Genomic DNA, 25385 nt, shown 5'->3' on the forward strand with positions numbered 1-25385 from the left:
TCTCTCTCTCTCTCTCTCTCTCTCTCTCTCTCTCTCTCTCTCTCTTCCCCTCCCCCCACTCCAAATGTGTGCTTCGTCTCTGTATTTATTTTAGCTTTTTCTCTGCCCTGAAAGTCCAGCCCTCCCACAAGTTCAGAGAAGTCTTCCAACAAAAGCTTGTTTCTTCCCAGAGTGTGGATTTCACTGCCAAGGAAAATAACATCTTCTGCATTTGCTTATGCTGTGCTAGAGTGATGTATTTCAGTCCTTTCCCAACTTTCTTCCACCTTTGGCACACCCGTAAGCATTCCCTCGCACGGACTCAGGAAGCCCTGCTCTAAGGACCTGCAGGCACAATGATAAGTCATGTTCCAGTAAACCCTGCAGACAAGTCCACCCAAACAATTCACAGCCACAAGAAATAGCTGTGTCCATTCCCCAGCTATCTCGGGAAACGAGCTCCAGGCACCAGGCATGGCAGGCTTCACCACACAGCACAGGTTGTTTAATTTCTCTGTGAAGCTCAAATACAATCGTCTATGAAAGGAGAGTGTTCCAGTCCGGCGGTGGGAGGAGGAGGAAGAGCTGTAGTCCTTAAGTTCCACAGTTCTAAGGAACACTAATGAAGACTGAGTTCAACATGATGAGTGATTCAAAATAAATTTTCCCTAATCAAAAACCTATAATTGGAAAAATTTAGTTAAATGCTAAATATTTCCGAATAGTGAATCTCTCTCTAAATCACCTGACAGATTGCATGATCGTTCTTTGAGTGTGAGATGCAGCTGGGATTCAGGAGCAGCTGCGGATTGAGAAAGCAAAAGCTATAGCCGGCTGTGTTCCCCCTCAGCTCCTCATTACATCCCTTTTGTTGTTTCTATAGTTTCTTTTTTTTTTTTAAATGTATTTGTCGTTTTTTTGTTTTTGAGACCAGGTATGGGTATGTTAGCCAGACTGACCTTGAATTCCAGATCTTATAATATCGTGGCATCTCAGTGCTCCGAGTATCTAGACCTGAAGCCCAAGCCACTGTGTCCAACACAAAAAAAAATTTTTTAATTGCATGGTGAAAACAGAATGCTAATTGAGCTATATTTAACTGATGGAAATTGGCTTAGCAAAATCAAAATTATCTAACATGTTTTTACGCTAAGAATTACTAGAAAGTGCGTAGGAAGCTGGACGTGGTGAGGTCTGCCTCTAATCCCAGCACTCAGGAGGCAGAGATAGAGACGCGCCTGTGAATACAAGGGCAGCCTGGTGTACACAGCGAGAAGCGAGCCAAGGCTACAAAAAGAAAAAGTATACAATAGCTACTGAGAGAACAATAATCAACTGCCATTTGTTACCATATATTATTAGCTAATTATTATGCTTCTAATTGTATAATATAGGAGAATCTATATAATCATACAATCATTTCATATGCTTAATTTGCGCACATATTAATAAAGTGTTAATAGACTCTCTAACCCAAATAGTTTTATTTCCTTGATGGAGGACACAGACTTCAAAGCACAACAAGCCCCCAAACTGTCTTCACTGACAAAATGAAAATCTGACGGCGATGTCACCAAACTGGGGGTAAACAGGCCAATATGTAAGAAGTGTAATACAGTGGAGAGATGGCTCTGCTCGATGATTCTTTTCCAAAGGACCCATGTTTGATTCCCAGCATCCAGATGACAGCTCACACCTAGCCATAACTCCAGTCGCTAAGCATCCAGCGCCCTCTTCTGGTCTCCTCGGGCACCAGCACACACACACATGGTGCACACATATTTGCAGGCAAAACACCCATACACCGAAATAAAAATAATCTTTAAGAGCAACTCTTTTACATGTTTAGAATTAACCATTTCTTCTACTTTCAAGGTTTTATTAGCCCAGGTGTGCTGGTGCACACCTTTAATCCTAGCACTTAGGAGGCTGAAGCAGGTGGATCTCTATGAGTTCAAGGCTAACCCGGTCTACATAGTGAGCCAGAACTACACAGTGAGAAACTTTGTTTCAAGAATATATATATATATATATATATACATATACATATATATATATATATATAGGTTTAAAAAGCTAATTAAACATCTTTTACTATATATATGTATATTATATATATGTATAATATATAATAAAAGATGTTAATATATACAATAATGTATATATATAATATATTAACATTATATAATATATAATATACTAACATTATATAATAAGATGTATATATATAAAATAAAAGATGTTTAATTAGCTTTTTAAACCTATATAAAATAATGGGCTTCATTATACATTCCAGATATACATATCATTGCACTTTGCTTGTCTTCTTTGTGGCTGTCCCTCCTGTCCCTCCTGTCCTCCCCTCTCCTTTCTCCATCCCTTTCCTGAATTCCACCTTCAGCACAAATAGTTTCTTCTGCTTGAGTGTTTAAATGTGCAGTTAAATGTTGCCTAAAAAACAAGAAAACTGTTCTTACTCGCCCATTACACTATGCTATCCGGCTCCCTTTCTCTCCCTCCTCCCTTGTGATCCTTTCCTCAATGCTCATAACCATATGTATGTGTGTGTGTGTGTGTGTGTGTGTGTGTATACACACACACATATATGATGTATACACATATTATATATACAGTTTTTATATATAGTTATATGTATATATGTGTATATATAAATATGTATACACACACATATATATAACCATATATACATACACATAGTATATGTATGGCATACATACATATATATGCTTATTATATACATACATATATATTATATGCACATATCTACTAATATACATATTAGTAGATATAAATTAGATATAATTTCCTCTTAATTCCCTCTTCCTTTCCCACCTTTGCCTCCCTCTCTCCCCACAATTCTTTATTATTGATTACTTAGTAATACACCAATGTTCGTTTTATTTCCATGTTCTTCCTAGGTAGCCCAAGCTGGGCTCAAACTCATGGCAATCCTCTGCCTCAGCCTCCTGAGTGCTGGAATAACAAGCATGGGCCACCATGCCAACCAGTTCTGTCTTTTCAAACATCTGTCTGACTTGCTTACTGTCACTCAAACAGGCAATTCATTGTTACTGCTACACTAAATCCGAGGTGGATGTAGCAGGACAGAGATGTTGTAGTGGCCTCCAGGACTCGGGTTTGATTTCTCAATGGGAACTGGTTTCAGTATGCTTCTATCCGGCATTTCCAAGCACCTCATGAATGAAAGTCATTATTTCCTTCCTGGAGATCTATAATATTAGGATGTTTATATCTAAATGTTGTTAGCAGAGCCCTTTGATACCACAGCGTATGACCGGGGTCTGAGAACATCATGGAAAGTGTTACATGGTCTACAAAAGAGAGCCTCCTCAGACGTGTGCAAACGTTGACCGAAGTATGAATGCGTTCCCTATGCTACTGTCTGTAGCGCATCCACAAACATGTGAACTTTAGCCAATGAATTCTTGAGAACATACCAGCAGGCCTCACCCTTATGTGTGCTCACTTAAGAAACACATCCCCATTCATTCCCTCCCCGTGCGTGCCGAGGCCATGGGATCCCAGCAACCAAGTAAGCTCAACTTCAACGTTAAAGGAACACCACCAATAAAAGAATTCTAGCTGTTCGGGGAAGGTAGCTTCAAACTCACATGGACTTACGTACGCTCCCGCACGCTGCACGAGTTTTTAAAGTACAGTATATACAACTTGCAATAGAGCTAAAGGAGGAAGGAAAGTACTTACAAAGTTAAAAACCAATAGGTGCCAAACTCCTCTCCAGCAACCTGAATCAATGACTTTTTTTCATGGTTTGTTTGTTTGTTTGTTTGTTTTACTTTGTGTGTGTGTGTGTGTGTGTGTGTGTGTGTGTGTTGTGTGTGTGTGTGTGTTGGGGGCACATCTGGTTCTCTCCTTCAAGTAGGTTCCAAAAATTGAGCTCAGGTCCTCAGCCTCAGTTGGAGGCACTTTTATTCACTGAGCATCTCACACATTCCCTGAAGCAACTACTAACAGCACACTCCTGTGTGCAGGAATGAGTAAATGTGTTGGCATGGGTGTGTCTTGGAGTACGGGTGGGTATGAGTGTGTGATGACGATGACAGAGGACATCCAGTGGGCCCTGGTTCTCTTTTTCCATGATGTGGGTTCCGGGAACCAACCTCAGGTCCTCAGGCTTGGTGGTGGGCACTTTCACCGGCTGAGCCATCTCTGCCCAGAACCACATCTAAAGGACAGTCAGATCTGAAGGCCCATGGCCAGAGCAGCATTTACTTACGAAAGACCAAGATAAGAATAGGACCAAACTAGGGAATTAACATAGGGAATTAATAACATTAATTGTGATTTGCTAGTGACAAAATGACATTAGCCAGACACTGTGCATGTAACAATAAAATTCAGAGATGACTCAGTTCTGCACAGGAATATGGGAAGGAAAGCCAAGCGGTGCATTGACATACGATTTGCTTGCACACTCACAGATAATCGCTGGCAAAGTGTGTGCATCTGTGTTTACTGCCTTTTTTTTTTTTTTTTTGGTTTTTTTTTTGGTTTTTCGAGACAGGGTTTCTCTGTATAGCCCTGGCTGTCCTAGAACTCACTTTGTAGACCAGGCTGGCCTCAAACTCAGAAATCCACCTGCCTCTGCCTCCCGAGTGCTGGGATTAAAGGTGTGCGCCACCACGTCTGGCTCGTTTACTGCCCATTTTGAAGAATTCATTCATTCACTAATCCATCGAGAATCTACTATAGACCCAACAGGCACCTTGGGTAGTCCACTTCCAAAAATGGTCAGTCCTGGATCCAGGAAATGACAGATTGGTTAGAAAACCCGTTTAAAAAAAAAAAAAAAAAAAAAAAAAACATAAAGGGGACAGCAAGCTGGCTCACCAGGTAAAAATGTTTGCCAACACCTGGATGACCCACGTGGTAGAATGAGAGAACTGACTGCAAGTGGCCTGCTGATCTCCATACACACACACACACACACACACACACACACACACACNCACACACACACACACACAGAGAGAAATAAAGTTTAAAAAAAGAAATGAAAGACATACCAATATGTAACTTGGCAACGTGAAAACGTAAAAACTGACATAAAAATGTCTTCAGCTGAAAACATAACTTCCATTAGGTATTTGGGCTTGTTCATTCATTATTTCAGTGACATTTTAATCATGTTTATTTTCCCAAAGAATTTGGAAAACTTAATTTATAAATGCTCATAAGTCAATGCAGCCTTCTGGCAACTTTAATATGTTTGACTAAGAAATGAAGGGAAAGGCTAGGCCTCCAGAGAGAAGAAAAGCCCAGCACACGTAGTCCTCAGAGCACATGGGCTCAGGGCGGGCTTCACAGACACATTCTTCAAGTTTCCTTTCACAGCTCTGGTCTCCATCATAAAGGAATGGGGAGCACAAGGAAGTGGATGAGAGGGAATAAGGCTCCTTTATGTACCCTGCCACAGGCTATCCTTGTCTAATGAAAAAAATAAAAAAAAAACAAAACAATATCGACTTAACCAAAATATGTCTATTTTAAGACATGGGTTTCCATAAATCCTCTTAAAAGTAGCTCTCTGGAAAAATAAACACCTTGAGTTATTTGTTTTTCTTAAAATGAAACTATTAATAGTTTGCTGCATTATTTTACGTGTTTTGCCTGCATGTGTGGGCGTGCGTTTAGCTATAAAGTGAAGGTACGTGCATCTGTAGGGAACGAGATTGCGTGACAGTATCTTTAAAACAGAAAACAATTGGGATATTTTCTTTCTTTTCTTTTGTCCCCACTGCTTAGGACTGGACACATACACGATAACTGAGCGTCCCAGCACTGACTGAACTGTATCCCCAGCCCCTGATTTTTCTCTTAAGCAGTTCAACAAAAGAACAACCCGACACACTCCGAATCCTGTGGTGATAAGCACTAATTCTTTGTGTGCCTTAGACACAAAGACGTTGTTAATACAGGACCCAACTTTGAAGCATCCCTAGAGAAAGACAGCCATGGATAAGTGGACTGACAGCAAATGTGTCCACAGACACATCTATGGCCAGACATGGTAATACATACCTGATTCAGATGATTAATCTGTTCATGATTCAGATTAATCAGGTGAAAGCCACAAACTGGGGTCTAGAGTTCACTTAACAGTTAGAAGCACTTGACACTCTTGCCGAGGACCCAAGTTCTAGTCCCAGCATCAAACAGCAGCTCACAACCATATGTAACTCCAGCCCTAGGGGATCTGATGCTCTCTTCTAACCCCGCCCCCACCCCCCACAAAGGCACCGGACATGCACTTACACATGCAGGCAGGCAAAACACTCATTCACATAAAACAATATAATAAATACATCTTTTGTTAAAAGAATAATAATTAGATAGGACACTGCTCTTCTTTCTCTGCTTGATACCCAAAGCTAAAAGGAAGGGAGAGAAGAGGGCATGGTGGCACATGACATGGTGGCACGTTAATATTCACTGGCCTCTCTAGACTGATGCCAGAGGCACTCCGTGAGCAACCGGTCACACAAAAGCAAAGGCAAATTTGGATCATGTGCTTAGAAACCTTAGGAGAATATGTGGCCACATTTTAAGAGGACAAGAGCCAAAGAACATTCCTGAAAGAAAAAAAAAAAACAGTTTAGAAATGATTTTTCTTTTACCTTTTAAATTAGTGTACAAGGTATGAGACATCTAGAGATAATGAATACCAATTGGAAATCTTGCTTGAATGGTCAAAACCTAGACAAAATCTCCATGTCTCTTTAGAGAGTGTGCTTCCGCATAGTACCATTGATTATATTAGTGGACACATGTAAGAATTACTTTGCTGTTGTTCTGTTCATTTTCACAATTGGATTTGAGTCTTGAGAAAATCAGTTTAACTAGCTGACTCCTCCTTGTGGGCGTTTGCGATGGTCAGTGGATTGTGCCAGTTTATCACTGTTTCCAAAAGCGCAGCGCCTAATCCCACAAGGCTTGGGAAGTCCAGCCTCTGGGTTAACATGCACTGAGTTCCCACACTAGCAAGACTGATTTCTCCTAGTAAATGTAAACAAAAAACATCTGTGCTACCTTCACAGTGCAAACTATTTTGTTAGGGCCACTCCACTTTAAAGCCAGAAATTGGACTCTGCATCTTAGAATGCAAACCATTTTATTTTGGTAAATACCTTTAGCAGGTCTAGTAGCTTCTCCTATGTCTGTGACCTTCATGTTAGCAGCATCTAAGATAGAATGACCAAGGCCACAACCTCTGGATCTATATGCAGCATTTTACATTTAGGTGTTTACTCTCTGTGTGTGTGTGTGTGTGTGTGTGTGCACATAAGTGTAAAATATCTATTTTCCAGAATCGAGGCTGTTATCAGAGTATGACGATGAATTTCATCTTCTGTGAGAGTGTAATCCAGAGGCAGGATAAGCAAAGGGCCAGATGTGAGGGCTCACGTCTGTAATCTCAGCACTTGGGAGACTGAGGCAGGATGATAATTGCCCGTTTGAGGCCACCCTGGAGTATTCACAGAAAGTTAGAGGTTCTTCTAGCTATATGATGAGACACATACTCCTGCAGTGCGTGTGTGTGTGTGTGTGTGTGTGTGTGTGTGTGCGCGTGCAGCAGGGGGCAGGGAAAGAATAAAGGAAGAGACCTGCTAGATGACTTAGCTGTTGAAGGGACTTACTACTCAGTCTGAAAACCAGTGTTCAATCCCAGAGATTCATAAGGAAGGAAGGAGAGAATGTACAAACTGTCCGCTGACCTCCACAAGATGCTGTGGCATGCACGCACACACACACACACACACGTGCACACACACACACACACATGCACACACACACATGCACACACACACACAGTAAATACATAAATGTAAAATAGGGTCTTGTAAATATAATAAACACCAAATATTGAAGAACACTTATTAAGTCATCTCTAAATTAAAGTAGAAATATTATTTGTATTACCACAGGCACATTTCCTTTACATGTTCGAGAAATCCGTTTTGGTGTGAAATGAGTTATAGTTAAAAGTTTAGTAATTCATCTGTGACAAAAGAAAGTTATTAAAATTTTGGAAAGGAGTTAAAAGTTAGCTCAGTTACTGTTGCAGATGAACCAACTTCTCAGCACGCACAAGGAGGTTACAACTCTCTGAAATCCCACTTCCAGGGATATAACACCCTCTTCTCTCATCCACAGAAAACAGGCATACACAAAGTGCTTATGCAGGCAAACCTTTACTCAAACACATACAATAACAACACTTATTTATTTAAAAACATATACTGGCCAGACAAGAGACAACTAAATACACTCATATTATCAAAATTTTTATTATTCTAAATATGGGCAAGTGTATGAGCTTAACTGTAAATCCGGCTGGGGGAAGGGGCAGTGGACTTGCAGTAAGCGACACCACAGGGTAAAGGTTACAGCTTCTGGATTGCACAGTGACTGTGATGCAGGAAGAGGACTGCGGAGGTTCACTAGGCCAGCATCCCTTCACTGGGCCAGCATCCCTTCACTAGGCCAGCATCCCTTCACTAGGCCAGCATCCCTTCACTAGGCCAGCATCCCTTCTGGACCAGAACATGAGGGAGCAGCCCGCCATGAGCAAGCAAATCAGATAAATTACGGGTTTATCCCTGTTCTCCTGCCATGCAAAACCACAGCAAGGCATTTTCTAGTGACCTAAATTTAACTTAAAAAGTTTTATTTAGGCTCATTTTAAAAATACATGATTGCCATCCAAAAAAAAAAAAAAAAAGTCGTTACTTGAAATGAAATATCCTTTAGTGAAGATTTGTAAATGACTGCTGTAGAGCCTGGTTGCTGACTGTGGTCTCACAGTAAACAGGTTTCTATAAAAAGCAAACTATGTACTCGCCTAAGAAAGTTATTCCTCAATGCGCTGTCGTAAGCCACTCCCTGCCTGTAATATTCTACATACTCCACTGTCTTCTTTCAGGGTAATTCATTTGGGGACAACTTAACATGTAGGTAGATCATCTGAAAATAATTAAGAGCTCTAGCAACATAGGCAGGCTCTTCTCTTTGGCCAGGTTTTATTAGGGGAAAAAAAAAAAACATATTGTAAATTTTAAAAGAAAGAAGCATTCAGCCTGGCGTGGTGGTGCACGCCTTTAATCCCAGCACTCGGGAGGCAGAGACAGGAGGATTTCTGAGTTCGAGGCCAGCCTAGTCTACAAAGTGAGTTCCAGGACAGCCAGGGCTAACCAGAGAAACCCTGTCTCGAAAAAAAAAAAAAAAAAAAATTCACAGAATAACAGACTCTCGCAGTTCCAGTAGTTTCTGGGACAGGAGGAACACACTTAAACGGTTATCTTCCATGTTTGATCTCATTGGATTTACCAGCTAGCTACCAAGCAGCCTTCTATATAACGCTGCCAAGCACATGGCTTGAATATCACCTCATGAAGAAAAATAAAACTGAGCCCTGGAGATGGATGGCTTCAGTTTTTTTTTTTTTTTTTTAAAGAGCCATGCATTTCTTCTTATGTGACACTGATTCCTGGTGCCTTTTTTTTTTTTAATGTTTATTTGTGTAGGTGCATTGGCATGCATGCTACTGCTTGGGCAGAGGAAAACTGAAGAGAGTCGGTCCTCTCCCTCTGCCGTGGGGGGGCCTGGAGACTGAATTTAGATTTTTCAGGTTGATCATCTCTTTACCACTATGGCATCTCACCAGCTCAAAATTCACTAAAGAAATTCTTGTTGTGTATATTTTAGACTTTTATTTACCATTTCTTCTAAAACGGCAGCTCCACTTTATAAAATAAAGAAGCCCAAGGGCTGGGATTAAAGGCATGGACCACCACTGCCTGGCTGCCTTTTCTTCTTAAAAAAAAAAAAAAATATATATATATATATATATATATATATATATATATATATGTACACTGTCGCCATCTTCAGACACACCAGAGAGGGCACTGGATCCCAATTGAACTCAGGACCTCTGGAAGAGAAGTCAGTGCTCTTAACCTTTAAACCATCTCTCCAGCCCCAAAGGGAAATTCTTACAGGTTAGTCCATGTTCTAAACAACTAGACACAAGCAACCTCAGGGAATTATTTTGTATAGGCCACATTCCTCTGATCTCTAGGCATTCCTGTAGGGTATAAGTTTATAATAATAATAATAATAACAACAACAATAATACACAGGGGATAAAGATGGTTGAGCAGTTCTGAGCACTGTGGCTCTTGCTGAGGACCCGAGTTCGTTTCCCAGCGCTTCAGAACCCTGTTTAACCCCTGATCCATGAAGCCTGTCTCTACCTCCTGGCCTCCTTGAGCATTGCTCTCTCAGACACGATAACACAAATAGACACATACATGATAATAATTTTTAAAAAATTAAAGTATGAAACCATGAAGCAGCTGAATAGGGAAAGACAAATTGCAATGGCTCGGTCTCACTAACTTTCCTCATCAAAATGATCCCCGGTTTCATGGTCTTGGAATCACGCTTATGTTTAGTAAGCGTGTGTAATAAGTAAGAAGTGGTTACATAAATCACAGTGCTACTCACTGATGAACAACAGTCACACAAAAGGGAAAGGCGTGCACCCCCTCCTGAGGAGCATCCGTAATGAGGCGCTTTGTTGGAGACTTAAAGAATAAATCCTGACTGGTGAAATGATGAATGCCTATACTGTATTGTATGCACCCAAGTGGGTTGGGGATATGCAGCTCAGTGGAAGACTGTAATGTGTGTGAGGCTCTAGATGAATTCCCCAGTACTGTCAAAGGTGAGGGTGTTCTGGCTTTGTACACAGCTAATCTAGAGATCTGCATCTTAACGATGCTGACTAATTATAAATTGTACAAGCCTGTTTTTCTTACTTATCTAATGCCTGTCAAACGAATCATCAATGTTGCACTAAGTGCACTTGGGAAATTCTGGGGTGACGTGTTTTTCTTTCTAAGGCTCCTTTGTATGTCTTAATATCTTTCTAAAGAACGCCAGTGTGAAGGGTGGGGCCCTCTATCTCTTAGGTAAGTCAGTGTGGTACATGGTAGAGATTCCTCGCTACCTCTCAAGTTGGTTTCCATAAAAAGCTGTCTCTTTGGGTTGGGGATGCCCTGGCCCAGCATACACCAGCCCTGGATTCTACCTCAGACAGTAATCTGAGCATAACGTATAAGGGTGTAGGACAGATCAGTTTCTTCGCTCTTCCACTAGCCAATCACAGGTCAATCAAGACTGTAACTTCTGGCAGAAGCTGTGTTGACTCATCCAGGCTAAAAATAACTCTTGACCTTGTGTGATTTGGTTCAGATTCTTCTCCAGAGTCTGACATCCATCTTTTCCAACTGTTAACTCCTACTTGATTGCATTTGGTTCACACTAATTTATACCAAATTTATTAGAACAAAACAAAACAAAAACCCACACACTTCATCAAAACCTCTACTTGTTTTTCTGTTTGTTTGTTTTGGGGTTTATTTTTGTTTTGTTTTGTTTGATTTTTTTTTGTTTCGTTTGGGGGTTGTTTTTTGTTTGTATTTGTTTGGTTTGGTTTGGGTTTCTTAATTGTTTTTGTTTGTTTTGTCAACATGTGCAGATATTTTGTCGGCATAATATGTTTTATCAAAATATTTGGCAAATACATACTGGCAGTCATACACTTTAAATTTTTACAGATTGGAGGAATGGGTCCAAAACAATCATGCAGCCTGCACGAGAGAAAAAAATCCTTGCTCTCAAGACTGTATGTAAGACGGAATGTCAAGTGGGAGTCAGGGTGAATTCCCAAAAGCACGTATGCAAACAGTTATTGTTCCAAACATATGGATTTTTAACCCTGGAAAGAATGGTCTGATTATTTAGATTCTACTCCTCAGATACAAGTTAACAAAGGTTTCTTTCATACATACTTTAGCAAACCAAAAATCAAGCTGTTTCCTGTTGAATAATCACAGAATATATGTAGATAACTGTTACTGATGAATTCAAAATGGAATTTCCTGTGTGTATGTGTGTGTGTGTGTGTGTGAATGTGTGTGTGTACATGTGTGTATATGTGTGTGTATGTGTTTGCATGTGATTCCTTGCTTGCTAGCATGTAATTGAGAGGGTACGACGCCTACATTAGTTACCTTTCTCAATCATTCTCAACCTCGTTCTTTGATACAGGGTGTCTTGCTGAACCTGGGGCTTATTGGATCAGTTGGATTGGCCGGCCAGCGAGCCCCAGCCCCAGCCCCAGCCCCAAGTGTCCCATCAGTGCATCACCAGCACTGAGTTTACAACTGTGTTCTGCTCAGCTTTGTCCGTGAGTTCTAAGGGATCCTGTTCAGGGATGTTTGGGTAACAAGCACTTTACTGATGGATCCGTCTCCCCAGAGACATCTCCCAGCCTCCTTTTCCCTATTCATGAATTCTAACGGTGAATACCTAAGGAATTATTTGGGAGACCTCAAGTTCAGCCCACAGACTGTAACAAACAAATACAAAGGTCTATTCCTTCTGGCTAGAAAAAAAAGTTGTCCATTTTTCAAAAGTATCTGCCCGGAATGAGCTAGTCTAACCAAATGAAGCTTTCTGTTTTTGCCGCGATTCTTGTTGGGGGATACGTTGTCTTGTTAGGGTTCTATTACATCCATTGACTAAACCCCTAGAAATAACGGTATATTTTTGTCCTGAGGATCCAACACAAGGCCCTAAGTGGGCACTCCACCACTCATCTGCATGCACCTAGTCCATGGCATTTGGGCAGACGTTCATAAAAAATTACCTAGGCTAGGAAAATTAACTTGACTCTTCTTTCATGCTGAAAAATAAAGTGAATATTAAAAAAAAATGTTTCATGGAAATTTTCAATCAGTGAATTTAAAGCAGAATCCAGAGTGTCCCATCAAAGCGCGTGCGTAAAGGGACCAACCCTGACAGCCTAGCTTTTATCTCAAGGACCTGCACAGTGGAAGAGAGAGCCAGCTTCTGAAAGTTGACCTCTGACTTTCTTTTTTTGTTGTTTTTTGTTTGGTTTTTTTGTTTTGTTTTTTTTTTGTTTTTTCAAGATGGGGTTTCTCTGTGTAGCCCTGGCTGTCCTGGAACTCACTTTGTAGACCAGGCTGGACTCGAACTCAGAAATCTGCCTGCCTCTGCCTCTCAAGTGCTGGGATTAAAGGCGTGCACCACCACTGCCCGGCGACCTCTGACTTTCATACACCATGACGTGCATACATGAAGGTACTTCTGTGATGAAATTAGTTAATGTAAGTAGTCTCCTTCAAAAGGGGTCTGAGCAACATTAAAGTTTGCAAATTTCCAGAATTTGTGCATTTCCTGCCTCTTGTGAGGCACTCTCCAATGTCCCTGACCTATGAGTTCCTAGGATTCTTTTCCACGTGTTGGCACAGACACTCACTGTCCCATATCCTTTATGCCAGATATCCCACTCACAGGAACAACCTGTGTATAAGTCATAGAACCTGGCTCATCTTGAAGGTGTAGGATTTCAGAACGGCCAAAAGACTAACATTGAATGTACCCATTTCTCCCACAGAAGAGATACAGATGTGCCTTCTTATCTGTTTATCGGAAAAGGAATTTGAAGGACTTTTTAAAAAAGTAATCATTTTTTTTCAGCCAGATGTGCAGATCCATGCTCCAGATATTCAGCCGAAATTTGTTTTCATTTTCAGAACATATCATATTCTTGCAATAATATCAATTTCTCTTTAGGTTTGAAACAAGACAACAGAACATCAAACCATGGCTTTCATATAACTTCTTTAAATAATTCAGCAAGCCCACTGGAAGACTCTACTAACAAACAGGACAAAGGGCTGAGATGGAGCCGCAGAATCCTGCAAGCTTGACTGTCAGGAGTGGCCAGCTTGTCGTGTGACCTGGCTGGAAGCGAGTCTCCTTACTGTGTAGCTGCACAAACGCCCGCCATCAAGTTTCCAGGATGAGCCCTGCTGGAACTCTTTGTGACTCTTTTAAGGTTTTCACCCTAATACCAAGCTGTTAGCAAATTCGTTCCCACCCTGTCATTTACCTTAGTCATGGGCAAGAAATGTTTTCTGAGGACTTAACCCATACATTCCATGTTTAAGGATCAAAGTTTTTCTATTAGCATCTATTTAATCCATCCTCCATTTGCTTCTTATGTACCACTGGGGAAACTATGCAGGCAAACGAATGCATGGTCCAGTGACAGAGGCTTACTCAGACTTCCTGGATTACATCCTATCACGGCAATAATGATAATGATAATAATAATAATAATAATAATAATAATAATAATAATAATAATAATAATAGAGAGAGGAAACATCCCACCATAGTCCCAGCTTTATGATCCAGAAGCTGAATGATCAGGAGTTCAAGGCCAGCCTGGACTACATTTCAAATTCAAGGCCAAGCTAATGAACAAGAAATCCAGGGAGGAAAAAAAGGGGGGGGGGAGAGATGAAGGAAGGGAGACTTCTCATGTCCCACACTGAGAATTTTTAGCCTGGCTTTTGTGTTTTCTTCGTCGATAAAGAAATAAAAAGCATTCCATACTCATGGGTGTTTTAACAAGACCTTGATTACCAACAGAAAGGCCAGGCCTAAATTCTTTCTAAAGAGCATAAACATAAGCCAAAAAGATCCCAAAACATTGCTTAAAATATCTTTTTAATACTAAGCCTTTAATACCAGTCAAAACGTGCTTGAACGTACTCTGACAGAAAATGCCTACCACGATGACTGCAGGAGATAAAACGTGATCATGAACTAGTCATCTCAGAGTGGTTAAAGCTCGGCGCGCGGGGGGGGGCTACTGTTGTTTTCCCTTAGTAAGGCCATGCATGGTTTCAGAATCTGTGTGCCTGTTAGAAACCATCTTTTTCTACCCTGGTAGGAAGATCTACGTATATGCACACGACAACGAAATCATCAATATCCTTTTAAAATTCGCCAGCATCCCCAGAGAGTGCACCTAACGCTCACACAAACGCAGAGGTGGGTAGGAAGAGCAGCAGCGCCCAATAAGCTGTCCTTTGGAAATTCTCAAATGATAAAAGCCTCTTTCCTGGCTCCTCTGAGACCCCGCCTTCTGCACCTTATTTTTCACTCGTGTCTGAGGGGATGGTGTTTGTCTTTCTGAGAACTCACAATTTTATTCTGTTTAAGAGTTTGACCCATCTGTGAGGGTGAGCACCCCGGGGACTCAGCTCTGGGATTTGCTTGCCTGTTATTCCTGTCCCCATGCCTCCAGCCCCACTAATTTATGTTCACAAAAAAAAAAAAAAAAAAAAAAAAAAAAAAAAAAAACGGGTCGGAGATGCGAACGATAGGGAGAGGCTGACGCTCGTTTCCTTCCCACTTTCCACCTTCCATCCAGGCATCCTCCACCGGGAAGCAACTTGGGGCCCACCTCTCCTTCCTGTCCCCGGAGCCCCTGCAACGGGCAGAGCACTTACCCGGCTCATGGACCCCGGGGTTGTCAGACAGCTCGATGACCAGGAGCTCCCGGCCCTCGAAGCTGCGCCCCACCGTGTAGATTCTGCTGATGGCGGTGCACTGCAGCCATACGGACACCAGCGCCTCGCGCAGCTCTGGATAGCGGTGGTACTCGAAGGAGATGCCGTCCTCCTGTTGGAGCCGCCGGCGCCGCCGCATGCCAGCCGCTGGCGCCCCGGGCTCCTGGGCTTCAGCCGCCAGCAGCCACCCGCCGGCCACCAGAGCGACACACAGCGCCAGCAGCACCCGTCCTCCGCGCCCGGCCATCGCGTCCCCGCGAGCTGCACTGCCGGCCTCTTTTGTCTGCCCGGGCCCGGGTGGAGTTGGCGAGCTCAGCACCAGCCTCCTCTCGCCTCACCTTCCACCGCTCAATGAACGGTGCGCGCTGGGGCCACCCAGAGGACAGCGGCGACGCGACGGCTCTGCGCGCTGCACTACCCGCCCCGGGGAGCGGGAGCCAGGAGGCTAGGCACAGGCGGAGCAGCCGCCAGGGTTGCTGGCTTTATTTCTTGGTTCAGACCCACGTCAAAAGCCAAATGGCGGCAGGGACCACGCAGGTGGAATGACAGCTAAGGCCTTGGCTTAGGAAGGCTATGAGAGGGAACCACGACCCAAGATCATCCTTGTAGAAAACACATTCTTGGGTTGTTAGCAGGGTCTTTTGATTTCCACCTAGATGCATCAGAATGCGGGGTGGGGGGTGGGGGTGGGGTAAGAAGCAACCCGCTGCTTGCCTGGACATCACTGCTGCAATAGTGGAAACATGGGTTGCTATTTCATCTACAGCAAGGTCTGGCGAGAAATCAGAACACTGTGTTTTGATTTAAAGGTGCTTTCTACCAATTTACAGATACTGCTTTTAATTGTATTCACACATACTCCAGAATCTTTCTAGGGGGAAAAAGAGAGAGAGAAATGAGGTAAGATGGTGTCCTTTACGAGCAGAACCTATACCACTCTCTTCTGTGATATCCTGAAAAACACGAACAAGACTCTGCTTATGAATTAGAACAAAGGATTTCTTTTGGCATTATGATTCAATCCTGCAATGGAGAAAAATCCGATACAGACAAATGATATTGTCGTCCCTTTCACAAAGTGACTGCAAACGGATAAAATCGTGGGCTTAAATGACCACCCTAGAGCACGGTTTGTGTTTTCGGAGCAACATCTGCAGCAGATGTTACTCTACAAAGGTTGCCATTGGGGTGTAACATCAGTACGGATCTGAACGCGTGATTCATTGAGTATGGCCACCAAAAAGAAAGACTGAATGAAGAGCAGCTGGGGAATGTTTCACGAGGGACATTTCCCCTCGGATGCCTCTTTCTCTGCTGTCTAATAATACCCCGTCCTGAATAAACCTGTCACCTGGAAAGGAAAGGAATCCAGCTCTATAAATAGTTTCATTAGTTTTTCGTTTGTTTGTTCGTTTTGTTTTTTTTAACTGAAGTTTGAAACAGTGGAAGTTGGAAACAGTGGTAGTGCCTTCTCCCCCTGACTCTTTGGTCTCAGGACCAGCTAGAGGACAAAGGGAGTCCAGCTGCTTAGAAAGTGATGTCAGCAGGACAACAGGTCGTGTGACCTCCGTGGCTCTCAGAAGGCCCGCTGTCTATGAAAGCTGACCTGTGGCAGACATGCCCGCCCTCACCTCACCCACCCCATTCCCACCTCTGAGAAATCCTAACCAACCAGAGTGCTATAGCTAAGGCACAAAATGTTACTGGCACTGGGTGAAGAAGGCAGGCAAAAATTGTCTGTCTGTCACACATTCAGGGAACAAACATAGACCAAAAGGGGCAGCAACTGAAGGCATCCAACTCATCTTGAGAATTTCACAAATAAAATAAGTATTACTGTTTCGGGGGCTGGAGAAATGGCTTCACAGTGAAGAGCACATAATGCTCTTGCAGAGTACCTAAGTTCAATTCCCAACACTCACAACCAGAGGATCACAGCTGTTTGCATCTCCAGCTCCAGGGGATCTGATAAATGGCCTCCTTGGACACCCTACACGTACAGTAATAAATGGGGGGAGGGGACATACGCACATCTAAATACAATTTTAAAGGAGCACAAACCAAGCCATGGTAGTACACACCTGTAGTCCCAGCATTCAAGAACCTGAATCGGGAAGATATTGAACTTGAACTAAATGATGTGACTCTCCCTCAAGCAAGTAAATCAAAGTGTATAAATCAATGTGTCTACGTCTCCCACAGCAGCATGGATGATTTTCTTAAGACAGGGTCTCATGTAGCCCAGGCTGACCTCAAACTCACTATGTGTCTGAAACTAGCCTTGAACTCCTGATCTCTTATCTCAAACCTCCCAAGTGCTAGCTTGTGTTGTAGTTAGGTGCTGCTAACAAGCTACCACAGATTTAGGGAGGGGTGGGGTTTTTTTTGGGGGGGTAGCCATCATCTAACTTCCTCCCTAAAGTAGACAGAGCTTTATGAAAAACACCAACAAAAACCCCCAATGCTTTCCCCTCTAACCAGCCTGTGTTTGATTACTTAGTTCAGAAGTCTGAATCCAGAGTTATAATTAGGTTTCTAAAAGCATTTCCGAAAGAGTAACTTTGGAAAACCAGAGAAAAGAAAACAGAGCGGCTAAAACCAATGACTTCAAAAATATAGAGTTAAGATTTTCATGTTAGTAATTTAAAGCAACCTCGCTAATTTGTGGCTGGGTTGGGGCATATTGACAAGTAACTGCACACACAAACAATACTCTCACTGAAGTCCTAATGAATGTCCCATGGCTGACATTCTTTTAAAATGTCACCTTTAAGGGTCATGAGGTACTTTTTATTTTGTTTTTTACTTTAAAGGAAAAAAAAAGTTGGATTATACTAGCTATGTACTATTACTTGAAAATTTCTTTGACATCTTAGATGTTTGTGGCCCTAACCTGTGAAAGGAAAAAAAAAAGTTGGTTTGATTATCCATCCTCTAGTATTTGAGTATAAGAGAACCATATAGTAACTTAGAAAGTGTGTGTCTTAGGGATGGACCATTGGTCCACCAGTTAGGGCATGTGTTGCTCTTCCAGAGGACCCAGGTCAATGCCCAGCATACACAGGCTTGCTCACAGTTGTCTGTAAGAATAGTTTAAGGGGAATCCAACGATCTCTTCTGGTCTCTGCCAGTACCAGACAGGTACATGGAGTACAGACATACATGTAGCAGGACGGGTATGCAATAATAACGACAACAACAGTAATAACAATAATAATTTTAAATCATTATTTGAAATTGTCAAAAAACTAATAAAATATGTTTTAAACACTGGTATTTTCAAACTTTCCTGATTCACAGAGTCCGGAGTGAGTTTCAGGCATTAAGAATATTCATTCCTGGTTTGGGGGCAAGGGTAAGGGTGTTTCCTGTTCCTCCAGAGGACTACAGTTTGATTCCCAGCACCTATGTCAGGCAGCATATGATCACTTATCACTTCAGCTCCAGGGAATATGACATTCTCTCCTGCCTACCTTGAGCACTTGCACACACATAGCAAACACACACACATAAAAAAACAAAAACAAAAACAAAAAAACCAAAAAAGAAAACACTTTTAAATCTGTTTTTAAAAGAATTTTTTTTAATGTTCTTTATTTTAACCAGGAAACTAACCAAGTATGGTTAGCTTGTGCCCATAACTCCAGCACTTGAGAGTGAAGGCAGGAGATCCAGGAGCTACAGCCTAGTCTATATTATAACAAGTCTGAAACCTAGGTAACCTGAGACCCTGTCAAAAACAAACAAGGCTGGACAGACGTTTCTAAGTTTAGGATTTGACTGCCAAATATGTTGTATTAGTTCATTTTCTTGTTACTGTAATAAAATACTATATCCGGAAGAGACTTACAGAAGAAAGAGTTTATTCCACCTCACCGTTCCACAGTGAGAGTCCGTCATAGCAGAGGAGGCACACTGCAGATACTGAGGTGGCCAGTGCAGGGAGCTGAGCGATCGCATTTTCATTCATATGCAAGAAGCAGAAAGAAAACCAGAAGAGAGGCAAAATTATGAGCTCTCAAACCTGCCTCACAGTGCCGTACTTCCCCTGGCAAGGTGCTACTTCCCAAAGGTTCCATAGCCCTCCCAGACAGAGCCACCTCCTGGGGACCAAGTGTTCAAAGGCTTGAGACTATGGAGGCATTTCTCCTCCAACCACAACACGTGCTCAAAGAAATAATGCATGTGTTCACATTTGCTAGGATCTATTTCAAATCCAAACTCCTATGGTCCTGGAAGGTTTCTGTTTGAAATAATTTCCCACAAACCTGAGAATGACACATGACATAGACTAAGGCATTGGCCCAAAGGAATTAAAATTTTGTCTGCTTTTGTAAAATAACTTCTGGGTTATTTTACACGTGGGTCGGTTGCATCCATTCTTCTGGGGCAGGCATTAGTCCTCTGTGGCTTCACATATGCACTTATTCATTGTGGCTGTGGAACTCTAAAATACCTCACATGCCAAGTCTTTAATGCGTTTGTATACCCATAGTTAAATTCAACCTGCAGACCCTATTTTAAAATGTCTATACAAACAGGAAGTTGAAAGTGACAGTGTTGCTTTGTGATGTCACCTCTAGATGTCTGTTGTTACACCTTTAAATCCTCACAAACCCTACTTTCAGCTTCCCTTCTATTCTCATCAAGTACAGAAACTATTTATTTCTATGTGTGCAATTTTTATTCTCTTCTTGCCTGTCTACTATTTATCTACCCCACAGAAGTTCTGTGAGCATGTAGCTCTAAATCTGTCCACCTGTGTGCTGGGGAAGGATTAATAGTTATCTGGTGGGAAACAACTTGATTTCAGAGCTTTTGCTATGCTGCATAATGTAAATATTTCCACTGAGGCAAGACTGAAATCATCAATATGAAATTATCAAAAAACCCTGCTTTAAAAAAAATACGCTAGAGCAAACACTGTGCAGAGCAGTGATGGGCACAGAGTCTATATTCTCCTCCATTCAAAGAGACAAGGCTTAATTTCCTTCTATCGGAATGTAGGCAGAACTTTGTAACTCACTCAAATGAACATAATAAAGCAGAAATAATGAGAATTAGCATTGAAGATTTAGCTCAGTGGTTAATTATTTATCCAGCATATATAAAGCCCAGAATTAGCTCTCAAGAACTGCAAAAAGACATGATGGCATATATCTTCCAAGATTATTACAAGACACATCACATATGTCTCCCCCTTTTCCCCTCCCTCCCCCACCCCCATGCGTGTGCTCATATACCACTTATTCTAGGGGAATTTCCTCCATGTTGTAGAGAGCTCCACACTGGGAAAAACAAAACAAAACTGAGATATGTAATCAGTTGTTCATCACTGTAACAAAATACCTGAGATTAACAATTTGAAAGAAAAATATGTACATTTGACTCACCATTTCAGGGATATGGTACTAGGTCACCTGCATCTGTTGCTTTGGTCTGGGGCAGGGCAGCAACATGATGGTAGGCAAGTGTGCTGAAGGAAGTCTGTCCATCTGAGGTGGCCAAGAAGCCAAGAGAAGCGGGGCACCAAGGACTCAACCCACTTCTTACAACTAGAATCCACTTCCTATACCCACAAAGCTATGAAGTCATCAATCAAGTAGTCTATATATGAGATTAGTGTTCTCATTATCCAATACTTGAAAGACACCCACACACACACAGCCTACATACACCAGAGGCCAAGCTTTCTTTTGTAGGAAACTTGATATTCAAACCATGCCATGAAGTCTCCAGAGGACGCTCTGAAAACAACTAACATCCTCTGTCCCACGGTCAGTGAAAAATTGAGGTCAACCAACAACTAACCATGCAATTAGGCTTTGGTGTGAACTTTTCAGCCCAGTTTCTGAGGACTCCATCTCTGACGTCCGTTATAGTGTTCTCAGTAAGAAGGCAGAATAAGAATTCCTATGTCCTATTTTCCCACAGAAACTTACATATTTAACTACATATCCCATATTTAACTACATTACCAGTCTTGCAGTGAGGCTAACTTACCCCAGGCAATCATAAAGTCAAGGTTTGCCACACTGAAACAGACAAGAGCTTGACCTATTTTATAATTCCAACCCCAAACCCTCAAAGTTTAGACTCCTGAAACATTAAAATTTCTCCCCGGGGTGTGAAGGCGATGAAGTATTCAGGGGCAAGGAGGCAGCTCCTGTTTTGCCTCACACAAAGCGGTATCAGAAAAGGTACAGATCAGATGCCCAGGAAAACTAGAGGAAGTGAGTGCCTTCCTGTGTCTTGAAAGACTCTGGGGGACTGGTGAGATGGCTCAGCGGTTAAGAGCACCCGACTGCTCTTCCAAAGGTCCTGAGTTCAAATCCCAGCAACCACATGGTGGCTCACAACCATCCGCAACAAAAATCTGATGCCCTCTTCTGGAGTGTCTGAAGACAGCTACAGTGTACTTACATATAATAAATAAATAAATAAATAAATAAATAAATAAATAAATAAATAAATCCTTTTAAAAAAAAGAAAAAGAAAGAAAGAAAAGAAAGACTCTGTAACATGTGAAAAAGACGAGGAATCGAGGCTTGTTCTCCAAGATAGCAGAAAGGGATCATCGAGGCTTGTTCTCCAAGATAGCAGAAAGGGATCGTGGCTGTGAACCCCCAGTCTTCCATGGGGGGCTCCTTAAGGTACTGACTGGTTCCTATCTCACTTCTTGTAGAACACTGCTTCCTGTATCACCTCTTTTAAAGCACTAACAAAACTCTTCTAATCAGACCCCAGAGTGAACAAGAGATAACTGATTTTAAGCAAACAGAAAAAAAAAAAACAACAACAAATAACAAATAAAACATAGGAATAAAGGCCCAGAATCATATTTTTACTATGGCTGACTTCTGAAGTTCTTTCTTAGTTAAAGCAAGCCTTGCAGTTCCAGAGAGGAGATTGCTCCTTCAAAGGGATTTTTTTATTGACAGGTCCCATGAAACACCCCAGATTAGCCTCCACTTCTCTATATGGCTGGAAATGGCCATGAACTCCTGCCTCTACTTTCTGAGATACACGATAGCAGGCATACAACCAGGATGCTGTACAGAAGAGCAGGGGGTCCTCATGGTCAAAACCAGAATCAGAGAAAGCAGGAACGTTAAACTTTCAGGTTTCTCTCTTCAGCAGAAGGGGTTTACATCTATTTCCCACCCAGAAGCCTAGAGTGGATGCTGTTAACAGCCTGGTAATCTTTGCTATTCAGTAAAGCCAGATCTCACCCAAGTCCCCCAGAATCTGGATCACTGTTTCTCAGTCAATAGAACCCATTCTTGTGGAAAAGGTCACAGGTACTTTGCAAGACTTATACTTTATAAAAACAGTTTCAGTGTAGTTATGTGTAGTAAGCTCTGTTGTGATAATTGTCACAAGGAAGTCTTTATTTAAAGTTGTACTGTGCTTAAATATGTCAAAAATAAACAGCTCAGGGTTAGACTCTAGAGGCTTGACTCAGCACTGGCTAACTAAGTTATGTTGAACTGAATTTCCTTCTTGCTTCTCATAGTTATTTCTCTTCCAGCAGTAGAGCTTTTAATGACACACACACACACACACACATACACACATACACACACATACACACATACATACACACACATATACACACATACAAACACATACACACACAAACACACATACACAAACACACACACATATACACACATACACATACAAACACACATACACAAACACACACACACACACACACAGTTCTGGAGATTGAGTTCAGGGCTAGGTAAGCAATCTACTGTCTGTTTGAAGAGCCAAGGAAACAAGACAAATTTAAAAGAATGAGCTTGGTCTTTGCCTGCTTGCTCTCATGTTACTAGCAAGCCTGCTTCTTTCCTGGTACTGGAGTCTACTTCTTCAGAGTTCCAGCATATACTGAAGAACACCTGAGACTTCAAACTGTGTGGACTAAGTTCCCATTTTAAATCCAAAGTACCTCAAGCAGAAATGTCAGGGAAACTGGAAGCCAAGAGCTGGGTCGAAATACAGAGCAATGACAAGGAATTCTGCTACAGGTGGACCATTAGCAACTTCTCTTTTTTTGTTGAGGAAAGGGAGGAATATATTACAAGCCCAGTGTTCTCATCAGAGGACAATGACAAAATGACATGGTGTTTGAGAGTACACCCAACCGGGGTTGGTGAAGAAAACAAAGATTACGTGCCACTTTATCTGATTTTGCTCAGCTGTGAAGAGTCCAGTTTGGGCAATGTTCGAGGTTTGTATCTTAAATGGCAAGGGTGAAAAATGCAATACAAAAAGCATCCCAAGCTTTTCTAGAATACTGCCACACCAGCCCTTTGGATTCAAAAAGTTCATTATTCGATATTCCTTCTTGTCTCCAGCCCAAGTGCTAGCACCAGATGACAAACTTACCCTCCTCTGCAACGTGAGCATACTCCAAGACTCCTTCAGCATTTCTGGACAGAAACCAATACCTGCAATCAAGTTCCAAAGTGCACATTGGAAGATGACCTAGGCAAGCCGTGGGAGAATTCCCTCTTCACAGACTGCTGCCTGTTGGTAGCTATCCATGAATTCAGGGCTCACAAGGCCATCCTGGCAGCTGGCTCTCCAGTTTTCAGAGCCATGATTGAACATGAAATGGAGGAGAGCCTAAAGAACTGTGTTGAGCTCCATGACCGGGATCCCCGAGTCTTCGAGGAGATGATGGACTTCATCTACACGGGGATGGCACCACTCCTCTACAGCTACTCAGTGGCCTGTGATGTGCTGGCAGCTGCTGACAGGTATGGCCTAGAGGGCTTAAAGGTCATGTGTGAGGATGCCCTCTGCAGGAACCTCTCTGTGGAGAATGCTGCACACTCTCTCATCCTGGCTGACCTCCACAGCACAGAGCATCTGAAGACGCAGGCCCTGGATTTCATTACACTTTATGCTTCCGAGGTCTCTAAAACCTCAGGGTGGATGTCAACGAGGGAGTCACATCCCCACTTGGTGGCTCAAGCATTCTACTCTCTGGCTTCTGCACAGTGTTTTCTGGGTCCTCTCTTTCAAACAACTTAAGTGGTCTTTAAGACCTAGTCAGCTATAAACTACACCTGTCTTCCAATAGCAACAACCTGTGTTGTTCCCAGTGACTCCTGGTTAGACAATGGTATTGCTGGAGCATTTACACTGAATCTGGGGGAGGGCAGCATGGTGGCCCAGGATTTACAATAGTTCTAAATATATTGGAATGCTGGGTGAGAAAATGGACAGCATTGGAATCTGGGACAGTCTACATGACATCTGTCCTGTTGATCTCCTTGTTTGATTTTTGTCTGATGTCTTGGAATCTGAGATTGAACTTAGGTACTGGCCTGAAGCACAGACCAAAAGGGTTTCTTCAGAGAAAACGTGTCTGCATTGGACTAACAGAAAAGATGACCAGGTGCTCAGAGCAAAGGAAAAATCAAACACGAATGTTTAGTCTTAAGAGAAGTGAAGGGGAAAGAAGGCTTTGGTTTTTTATAAAACTCAGTTTGGGGTGGGGGTTGGGGGTGGGGACATAATTGTGGAGATCGGGGCAGGGAGGAGGTATGGGAGGTGGTATGGGGATGGACTGGGAGAGGAATAAAATCTGGAGAATAAACTAAAGTAAAAACGACTCAGTTTGGTTGTGTGAATAAGCATGGCCATGGGAACTGACACTACTAGGAACTGTGGCCATGTTGGAGGAAGTGCGCTCTTGTTATAGGAAGTTTGTCTATCAGGTTTAGGAGTTCTTTGGTGGACTTTTTAGGGTCATTATGTATACCATCATATCATCTGCAAATAATGATATTTTGACTTCCTCCTTACCAATTTGTATCCCCTTGATCTCCTTTTGTTGTCGGATTGCTCTGGCTAGGACTTCAAGTA

At 42.2% G+C, this 25385-nt stretch overlaps 1 protein-coding gene and 1 pseudogene across 1 annotated transcript in view; one reads left to right on the forward strand and one right to left on the reverse strand.

Moving 5' to 3' along the window:
• Cpe (carboxypeptidase E) overlaps positions 1 to 15902 on the reverse strand; it is a 98128-nt gene extending 82226 nt beyond the window's left edge. The window contains exon 1 of the mRNA XM_021218907.2: positions 15441 to 15902. Within this exon, the coding sequence (XP_021074566.1) occupies positions 15441 to 15747 (307 nt within the window). The 5' untranslated portion in view covers positions 15748 to 15902. The remainder of the gene's footprint in view (positions 1 to 15440) is intronic.
• A 7566-nt stretch (positions 15903 to 23468) lies between these two features.
• LOC110337010 lies at positions 23469 to 24576 on the forward strand (annotated as a pseudogene).
• Positions 24577 to 25385: the final 809 nt, after the last annotated feature.

Source organism: Mus pahari, chromosome 19 (genome assembly GCF_900095145.1).
Source record: "Mus pahari chromosome 19, PAHARI_EIJ_v1.1, whole genome shotgun sequence".
Lineage (NCBI taxonomy): Eukaryota > Metazoa > Chordata > Mammalia > Rodentia > Muridae > Mus > Mus pahari.